At 35.1% G+C, this 10764-nt stretch overlaps 1 protein-coding gene across 2 annotated transcripts in view; it reads right to left on the bottom strand.

The window, feature by feature from the left end:
- Positions 1-375: 375 nt before the first annotated feature.
- Positions 376-10764, bottom strand: part of TMPRSS11B (transmembrane serine protease 11B) — a 40697-nt gene continuing 30308 nt past the window's right edge. For both annotated transcript variants that reach the window (XM_074229322.1, XM_074229323.1), the window contains 6 exons: positions 9920-10080; positions 9174-9212; positions 8775-8949; positions 5505-5764; positions 4192-4334; positions 376-2550 (listed from right to left, as the gene is read on the bottom strand). In XM_074229322.1, coding sequence (XP_074085423.1) covers positions 2389-2550; positions 4192-4334; positions 5505-5764; positions 8775-8949; positions 9174-9212; positions 9920-10080 — 940 coding nt within the window. In that variant the 3' untranslated portion in view covers positions 376-2388. The remainder of the gene's footprint in view (positions 2551-4191; positions 4335-5504; positions 5765-8774; positions 8950-9173; positions 9213-9919; positions 10081-10764) is intronic.

Here is a 10764-nt window from a genome sequence, read left to right as displayed (position 1 = left end):
AGTCAGTCCTTAAGGACTTTAATTAAGAACGTACAGATGAAATGGTATAGTAGCTAGGGCATTTAGCTGAGAGTTAGAACGGTCCTGAGTCAAGCCCTACCTTCCACAAATTAATTAAGCAAGTCTGGTCTCTGAACTTCAAGCATCAAATGTGGAAGGTCAAATTGGATATGCTGTCAGGATTTGTCTAGCTCTAAATCTGTAATCCTGTGGAATTTACTTTGTGAACCTAGAAGAAATTTCAACAAATAACTTCTCAATTAGTCACGTGATAATGAACATCATAAAGAAGAACTTGATGACTGCTTCAATGGGAAATAGAAACAAATCTTAGATGAATAAAATAAGAAAATAAATTTATTTTAAATAGTGCTACTTAAGAAAAGTTATGATTGAATTAAAAAATAGTGACATTGAAGAAAAATCAAGTAGACTACTTTTGAATACAATTTAATCACAGGACATTACACATTTTGGAACCATTTATCACAAGGCTTCTTTGTATATTTTCTTTTTCATCTGTCTCTCTGTCTCTCTCTCTCTTGAGTGCACATTTGAATACTTTGTGATGTGTACTTTTTTATCATTTACATTTAATTTTGTTTTCTTTCTCAATTACATGTAAATGAAAAGAATTTAACATTCTTTTCTTAAATTTTTAAGTTCCAAATTCTCTGCCCTCTCCCTCCCCCCTCCTTGAGAATACAAGCACTTTGTTATAGATTATACATGTGCAGTAATGCAAAACATTTCTATATTAACCATGTTGCAAAAGCAAGAATAATAAAGAAAGTTTAAAAATAAGTTTTCAAACTGCATTTAGATTCATCAGTTCTTTCTGTGGTGGTGGATAGAATTTTTCTTCATAAATGCTTCAGAATTATCCAAGATTATTGTGTTTCTAAGAATAAATTTTCTTCTTGTTCTTTTTTTGATGCAATTGGGATTAAGTGATTTACCCAGGGTCACACAGCCAGTAAATGTCTGAGACTGAATTTAAAATAAAATCCTTCTGACTCCAGGTATGTATTGTCTCCTTTTAAATATTTTATTTAGAGTTTTCTCAGAAATCAATAGCTTCACTAATGATTTTTTTTCTGTACTTAATCTATATGATCTCATATTCTGGAATCTGAAATTAAAAGACCCCAGTTCAAGCTCCAGTTCTGCCACTAACCATTCTCTAAGTTTCTTCATCTATACAAAGGATGCAAAACCTGTCCTGATTATCCCATCCACATGGTTGTATGTGAAATCACCTATCTATTTTGTAAACCATAAAGTGCTGCATAAGTGACAGCTGTTGATTACACAATGATAAAGGTTGTTGTTCACAGTCCCAATACAAATAAAAGATCAGAATCCAGTGTTTGTATTTAGTGTGGAAACCACTTCCCCACAAAGGAAGGCAATAATAAGAAGGCAAACACTGTCTATGGTAACCCAAACTCATTAAGACTTTAATCACAATGTTTAAAGTATTGTTAGCTAAAATAGGCTAAATTTTAATGGGCAAGAACAGACTTACATAAATTTCTCAGAACTGAAAGGTTAAAATCAAAGGCATTGCCAAATATCAATAAATCCATTCAGGTATAAAGTATCTTAGAAAATATCAGAGTCTGTTTGAAGGATAAATAATAGTGCCAAAGAGCATAATGAACATCAGTGATAAAAAAAAAAAAACAGAACAAATATGGCAATATTCCATGTTTATGAGGCCATAGGGGAAAATATTCCTGATATTTAAAATAGCATATTTTAAGTACTGGCCATATTTTCTTTATATTCACTCAGACTTCTAGTGCTTTATTTGCTATTTATTACCTTATGACCTTGCCAAGTCAATTACTCTCCCTAGGCCTGGATTCCCACTTCAGTAAAATAAAATAAAGAGATTGGATTATGTGGTTTCTGAATTCTTTTCCAGAATTACATTTTATGTATGCATATATATATATATATATATATATATATATATATATATATATGTTGATGAATGGTAAATTAGGATATTTGAGTATGATAAGCTTCAATTAACCAACATTTTAAGTGTTGATTATACATTAAACTCTGGGAATAAAAATACTTTTTTAAAAGGACAATGACATGTTCCTTCCCCTTATGGACTTTACATTCTGCTGGTGGTGTAGAATATGTTCCCAGGTAAATATAGTACAAAGCATAAGGATGACAGGAGCAAAGGAGAAATCCAGACAAAGTATTTTGTTTGAGGAAAATAGTACTGTAGATAGTTCTGCATGTAAACTTTTAAGATAATAATGTTTGAACATCCATTGGCCAAAGACACTTTTAAAACACATGTTAAATAAAGTGCAACTATCATAGTCATGTGTGACATTAAATTATCTCTACAAAATGCTGTTTTCAAATTCCAGTCTTGGAAGTGATCCAAGGACGATAGGAAGTCACTCGAGTGTAGACACCTGGCTTATTCTTTTTGCCACATTCATCTCCCCAGCTCACTATTCCAACAAGGAACCAGATATTTCGAGAATTAGGGTAAACCAATGGTCCACCAGAGTCACCCTAAACACAAGAAGACATATTTTTTTAATTATAACAATTTACTTTTCTAAACTACCCATGAAGTAAAGTACCCTTAATACCCCTGAACCAATCCAAACTTCCTGGACCCAATAGGACTCATAATATTTGATAGTAAGGCCAATCTATTGCCTCCTCACTCCTCACTAGATTGGTTGCTAACTAAAATAATTGAATCAAGCAATGAAAAGGTTGGAATGGGAAGGTAGGAGGGTAGAGTAACCTTAAATATTACTTTGAAACCTCTCGGGTTGATTCTGTGCTGTCTTAGAGATGGCTATTGAAAAATAATAGGACAGGGACAGCTAGGTGGCACGATGGATAGAGCACCAACCCTGGAGTCAGGAAGACTTGAGGTCAAATCTGTCCTCAGACACTTAATAATTACCTAGCTGTGTGGCCTTGAGCAAGCCACTTAACCCCACTGCCTTGCAAAACCAAAAAAGAAAATAAGAAGAAGAAGCTAGGTACCACAGTGGATAGAGTACCTGACTGGAGTCAGGAAGATCTGAGTTCAAATTTTACCTCAGACACTTATTAGATCAGGGCAAGTTACCTAACCTCTATTTGCCTTAACTCTTCATCTGTAAAATAGGAACACCCTGGAGAAGGAAATGACAAATCATTCTAGTATTTTTGCCAAGAAAATCCATGGACAAGTCTAAGGGATCACAAAGATGCCATTGTGTGCAAGTAAATTGAATTTAAATGAAAGGGTGCTGTGAAAAGTTACTAGTCTCATTTTTTTTCTTCCAGAGTCTTCTGAGTCTAGTGACCAGATAAGTTTCAAGACACCTGGAGATGACCCTGGATGCAGTGGCTGACCCAGGCCTTTTTAGACTAGGGTCTTTAATAGGTCTCAATTTGACTGAGGTAGCACTCATTCAGTGATTAAGGTTAGATAAGAAAGAAAGTAGAAAAAAATCAATCTGAGAGGAAAAATCTTCACAGGGTTTCTGGTCAAAATAGAAACAACTGCTATTTACATTCACTCTGAGCCAATCTAGACCCAAATTATAATCAAGTAGGGTTTAGCCTGGTACCTATTGTTGGCAAACCAATGAGAACAGGAGTAATTTGAGATCTGTTAACTACAAGATAGCTTGCCAGGTTTCAGCTATAAAAGTTTACATTACTTTGGGCAGAGTAACCACAGGTAAGGGTGTGATACCCAAAGAGCACCAGAAAGAAGGGAAATTGTGTTGCCCAACTGACCAGCAGTTCTCAAAGAAAACCATTACACCAGGGAGGTGATGTCTTGACATGCAAATGAATTGGATTTAAATGAGGGAGGATTGTAAAAAGTCAATGGTCTCATTTTCTCCTCCAGTCATCTGGGTCCAGATATGGATCAAGACTAGTAGAGAAGGCTACTAGAGATGACCCTCATCAAGGTTTTACTGATAGGAACTGTGTGAGGACAAATTTGGACACAGGTCTTCCTGACTACAGGACTTTTACTCCATCCACTATAATATAGACTCCCCTTGTTAAATATAAATATTTATGGAAATATAAATTCATAGATTAAAACAATATTTTCACTGACTCCCATGAATATCTAAATGAAATTCTTTATGGAAAATGCCTTTACACTATTTCTCTTGTTGATATAAGACTCACCTGACAGGCATCAATGTATCCTTCCATGTAACCTGCACATAACATTGTGTCAAGGACAAGACCACCATAGGAATCTCTACTATTGCAAATCTCTGTGTCAATAATTTTCACTGGTGCTTTTTGAAGCAGTTTTGGATATAAACCTAAAAGAAAGAAAAATTAGCAAATTGACTTCCTTGAAAAATAGCCATTATTAAAACGAGAGGACTCTGTTAGCTGGACAAAGCAAAACCAACTCTATTTGATCATTGACTAATATTAGGATAAGTCTCTAAGATCCCACTCTCATGGGACCAGGCAAGAACTTTGAGGTACAGTGGAATAATTCCTAGACCAAGAGTCAAGAAGCCCAAGTTCAAATGCTAGCTCTGTCATTAATTAGCTCTGGAAGTCATTTCACTTCTCTAAGTCTCAGTTCCCTTATCAGTAAAATAAGAAAATTAAATAAGGTCCCTTTCAGTCCTAATAATGTAGCTTTTAGGACTTCAGATATATAGAGAAACTTCCAGAAAAAGAGTCTGGATTATTTTTTTTTTCCTGCCCATTCATCACAGCATGGAGATGGGGGAGAAATGAACTATTTAATTCAATTCAGCTAGTATTTATTGTGTCTAGCATATGCAAGGCACTTAATAAGTTAGAGATACAAAGTTAACATGATTCCTTCAACCAAGGAGCTTAGAGAATTGGAGGGACTGAGAAAGGGGAAGAGGAAGAGAATAGGTGACGATTGTTGAGATTTGCGTTTGAGTGTGTGTTGCAGGATATAGCTGTGTGTGTGTGTGTGTGTGTGTGTGTGTGTGTGTGTGTGTGTGTGTGTGTGTGTGATATGGAAAGAAAGGGAGGAGAGAGAAAAGAGAGATATACACAGAGAGAGACAGAGTCACAGACACAGACCCAGAAACAGAGACAGAGCATAATGAAATAATTGAAGAGGGATAAGGAGGGGACTCTAACTAGACCCAAATCTGCTTCAAACAGAGACTCCAGCCTAGCTTTAGATTGTTGATCTGGAAGATTTCAGGAACATTTGGATCCCTTAAGGATTGTGTGTATACTTAGATGCTCTGGGATTGTACCCTGAAAATTAAGGAATGGTAGAAAACTAGTTCTCCCCAAGGCATTGACCCAGAGGTTTTCCCTGTCAGTCTAATAAGTATCTTGAGAATAGGGGATACATTAATTTTTATCTTTGTATCTGTAAAACCTAGGAGAGTATGTTGAATATATGAAAAATAAAAATATTTGTTAAATTGAACTGAATTGAATTCTAGCCCATAAATGAAAATATAAATTATTATTGGCACACATACCATCATATGAAAGTGCTCCCCATCCTGTCACAACAACATCAGACCCTGGCAGAAAGTTCTGGGTAGCTTCTGGAAGACAAACCCGATGCACATTGTTTGTGAAAGGGACTGGTTCAGCAAGACGCACAACAGCTATGTCATCATGTTGGCTATATGGGTTGTAGTTTTCATGAATGATAAAATCTTGTATTTTGTTCTTCATGTAGGGAGGATTTACCACAGTCCCAAAGCTGACAGTCCAGTCTGATAAATTTTTGTACCTAAAGAAACAAAAATAGTGTGTTTTGTCTTTGGTTCATAGGATGTAAGTGTTTTAAGGTTCTATTAGTACAAAACAACAGTATACTGGTTTGGGCTAGAACCCAACCATCAATTTTTAAAGCACTTTGCTTCTCAGACATCTCAGATGGTGATAGAGAAGGTCGTCACATATTTATGTGATACATAAAGTGCATCACAAACCTTAAAGTCAACCTCCCATCATCATCATCATCATCATCATCATTGTTCTTATAAATTAATCCCAAGCAATGATAAGGATTACAGCAATTGGGAGCTTAAAGAAATCATAAAGATTGTTCAATCCAGTCCCTTCATATACGTGAAGGAACTGAGACCCAGACTTCTCTTAGGAGAACACGATTAGAATCCATATGCCCTGATTGTATCAGCATCTCTAGGTTAACTATATTAAGGTTTTCTATGAGAACATATCTAATCTTACCAGAAAGGAGGTTTTACTGGACTTTTCTTTCTATTTTTATGGTCACAAATTAAACTGTCTCCATTGCTCAACCCTTTTTATAGCTATTGTGAATTTCCCTTGTCCCCAGCCATCCTTATCAATTTAACTTTTAGCCTTAGAGCTCAGCAGAGTACATCACCAGAGTTGAAGGGATGAAGGAAGAGTTAGGCCTTTATATAATGCTTTATATATGCTTGATGCTTTACAAATATTATATCATTTGATTCTCACAACACTGGGAGAGAGGGGCTATTATCATCCACACTTTATAACTGAGTAAACTGAGGCAGAAGTTAAGTGATTTGCCCAGGGTCAAATAGCTAGTATATGTCTCTAGTCATTTTTATGCTTCAGGGGCCATTGAATTTCTCCACAATCAGAACTTTCAACCTATCACATTTGCTTTTTTAAAAAATACTATTTTATTTCCCCCCAATTACATATAAAGATAATTTTCCCCCAATGACATGTAAAGACAAAACTGCTTTTTGCAGTTTTGAGTTTCAGATTCTACCCTTTCTTCTCTCTACTCTCCCCAAGATAGTAAACAATCTGATATAAATTACACATATGAAATTATTTAAAGCATTTCGCATTAGTCATTTTTAAAAGAAAACAAAAAAAGAAAGGCAGGAAAGAAAGAAGGAAGGGAAGAAGAGAAGGAAGGAGGAATGGAAAGAGGGAGCAAAGAATGGAGGAAGGAGGAAAAGAAGGAAGGAGGGAGGAGGAAGAGAGGGAAGGAGGAGGAAGGAAGGGAGGAAGAGAAAAATAGTATGCTTCAATCTATTTTCAGTCTATATTTAGATAATATCAGTTCTTTCTCTGGTTATGGATAGCAGTTTTTATCATGAGTTCTTTGGAATTGTCTTGGTTCAATATCTTTCTGAGTATAGCTAAGTCATTCACAGTTCATCATACAATATTGCCATCACTATTTATAATGTCCTCTTGATTTGTCTCACTTTACTTTGCGTCAGTTCATGTAAATTTTTTGAGATTTTTTTCAGAAATCATCCTGCTTGTCATTTCTTATAGCACAATAATATTTCTTTACTACAGTTTGTTCAGCTATTCCCTAATTGATGGACATCCCCTCAATTTCTAATTCTTAGTTACCACAAAAAGAACTATTATAAATATTTTTGTGCAAATAGGTTCTTCTCTCTTTTTAAATCTCTTTGGGTTAATAGTGGTATTGCTGGATCAAACAGTATACATAGTTTTATAGCCCTTGGGCATAATTTCAAATTGCCCTCTGAAATTGTTGGATCAATTCACAAATCCATCAACAATGCATTAACTATGTCCTAGGACTAATGTCCTAGTTTTCTCCATTCTTTCCAATATTTATAATTTTTCATTTTTTGTCATATTAGCTAGTCTGATGGATTTGAGTGGTTTTAATTTGCATTTCTCTAATCAATAGTGATTTAGAACATGTTTTCATATAACTATAGTCATCATCCTTCAGTATCGAAGAAGACCACTCCACCTATCAATGGGTGTCATGACTTGCACAACTGTTTATTATAGTGAGAGTTATATTGTGCAAGGCATCCTTCTCATTTGATTTTTCTAGAACTATTGTACCTCACGGAGTGATTTGAAAGGAAATAAGACTATTGGTGATGGTCTGGATGCTTGAAGAAATGTCTTAGCCTTTGAATTGGTTTATCTTCCCCTTGAATCAGCTAGGCACCTTGACCTACCATCAACAATAGGCAAAACACCATTATCTGATATTTGATGACAAAATAACAACTTAAAGCATATTGGACTGCAACAACACAGATAATTTAGATCTGTTTTTGGTGGACTAATGATTAGTACAGTCTTTCCTCTCAGAACCTTAAACTATAGAATAGTGTTAGTTTGCCACTCATAGTTCGGTGCTGCTCTGTTCTGCTAGTACCATTAGCCCCTCTCTAGGAGCAAACCCATTCCAATATAGTTCTGCTCTTAACAAGGAGAGAACTTTCCCCAGGTCTCCCCCTGGGTTTTCCAGGATTGGTCAGTTACCACATTTGAAACCTCATGCCTCACATCACTTCAAATTTGGGGATCTGAACCCAACTCCATTTCAATTGGCAGAGAGCAATGAAGGCCATCACCCACCCCTTTGGAATAGCAATTGCCTATTTCTCAGGACTAATTGACCAGTATTCAACTGTTATTCAGATGAATCCCTTCTCCAATTTGGCCTTCAAAGTTCCATTGACCATATTTCAATTGGGAATGACATATTCTTATAAATTTGATTCAGTTGTTTATATTATTAAGAAATAAGGCCTGTAAAATTTCTTTTCCAGTTTTCTGCTTTCCTTCCAAAGTTGGCTTCATTGGTTTTTATTTGTGAAAAACCTTTTTTAATTTTATTTAATCAAAACAGTCTATTTTCTATTTTTAATGCTCTTTATATCTTGCTTGGTCCTAAATTCTTTCCTTAATCATAAATCTGACAGATAATCTATCCTATGTTTTCCCAATTTTGACCCCATTTTGACCTTAACTTGATCATCACTTACTGTTTAAAGCAGTGAGCTGCAGTCACTAGCCATATGTTGCTAATCAGAGAAGCTCCACAATAATGTCTGCCCTTGATCTTCAGACTAGCTTGCCATGGCCATTCCCCATCTTGAGCAGCAGATCCTCCTTTAATTCTATCATATACAGAGGACATTTTTGCCCTCCTCCCACAGCCTGTCAGAAAGAAATAATTGGTTTCCTTAAAAGAAGGAATATTCAAGTTTCTTTAATTATGCTACAGTCATGTTGAAATGATTTATATTTTTATGAGATTTTAGGAAATGGATACACTTTTTTGCACTAGGGATTATTGTATTTCTTTACTCACTAGAGCAAAGAATCCAAAACACCAGTGTGTATTGTTGCTATTATTATTAAAATAAATTTTCTCAACTTACAGTTATTAATTGTCTTTTCAGCTTGGACTTTACTGATTTCTGAAAAAAAAACAGATGTAGGTTAAGTATGTATTTCTTCTGACTTCAGTTTCACTAAGTCATGATTCCCATGACATGAATTATATGGGGGTCAGGGATCACCTAGATGGCACAGGATTCCAAGTCACATCATAAGAGAGCATCGGTTCAGGGAAATAAGGTTTCTATGATATGACAGGGATTTGAATCCACAAACTATAAAGTGTTTACATTTTGTGCCTTTGTGTAGATGTCCCAAATAATTGGAAGACATTGCCTCCTTAAGTCCATCTCTTCCTTCAAGATACAATTCAGGTGTTACCTCCTAAAGCCTTTCCTGATTCCCTTAGATGTAGTTTTTCTTTCTTCAAATTGCTTTTTTTCTTATATATCTGCATAAATGTTGCATTCCCCAAGCAGAATGTAAATTCTTTGAAAATAGGAATGATTTTCTTTTCTATGAGTTTGCATCCCAAGCAAAGTACATAGTGCCTTACCCATAGAAGATGTTTAGCAATGCTTATTGAATTGAAAACTATTCCCCAAGGTTAATATATAATGTGAAGATATCTAGAATTCATATTTTCATTTGGATTTATTATGTCAATTATGTACAAGTTTGATTGCCAAGGTAAGAGTCAAAATGATGGTGGCTGGAATGCTAACTGTAAAATGAAGTACGGATAGAATGGCAATTATATGAGTGAATATCAGGATAATACACTTGCCTGTAAGCTTAAGGGAAGAGGGATCTGAATTAAAGGATGCAGAATTATTCTTCAGCATGTTATGTAAGATACTTCCAATTTTTCTTCTCATATCAGCTTTCTTTCCCGGGGTAGACTTAAACATGAGCCAAATATCTACTGTTATACCATCAGATTGTGGGCTGGAAAAAGTACAAATTATTCAATATATTGGCAAAGGTAATTTTCCCCTGCACAATCTCTGTTTTGATACTTCCTGATTGGTTCAGAAAATGTTTCTGGATATAGGCAATCATAAATAAAAAGTACTATCTGAACAACTAGCACTATTTGAAAAATGGAACAGTATATTTCAGGAGATAATGAATTCTCAATTACTGAATATATTTTAAAGTTAAGATGAACACTGTTATGGACATAATATCTAAAATATTGAAAATAAGATGTATGATTGGGTAGGGATATTTTCTAATGCTGAGTGTACAATCATCTGCAAACAGCAAATCACACACCAACATTCCCTCCTTTGGTCTTGGCTTGTAATCTTTTCAAGCTAAAGAAATTACTATCAAATTGTGGTATGATTTTGATGCCATGTTTGAACGCATTGAAGGCATTTGACAATATGACTGAAAACATCATGCTAAAAAAACACGGGAGTGAGCACACAACTTATTTCACTATGATGATGACTGAAAAAAAAATACAAGAATAATGCCCATTATCCAAAACCTGGGTAAGCATGCTATCAGGAGATTGATATTCAATAGTGATAAACTTTTCTGGGCAACCAAATTTTGACAACCTCTTTCAAAGCCCTCAAGACTGAAAGTATCTTAAGAAAGATCTTAATCAGATCTACAAAT

The sequence above is a fragment of the Macrotis lagotis genome, chromosome 3 (assembly GCF_037893015.1).
Source record: "Macrotis lagotis isolate mMagLag1 chromosome 3, bilby.v1.9.chrom.fasta, whole genome shotgun sequence".
In the NCBI taxonomy this organism is placed as follows: domain Eukaryota; kingdom Metazoa; phylum Chordata; class Mammalia; order Peramelemorphia; family Peramelidae; genus Macrotis; species Macrotis lagotis.
Note: the sequence above shows the minus strand (reverse complement) of the source record. Positions and strands in the feature narration are given on the sequence as shown.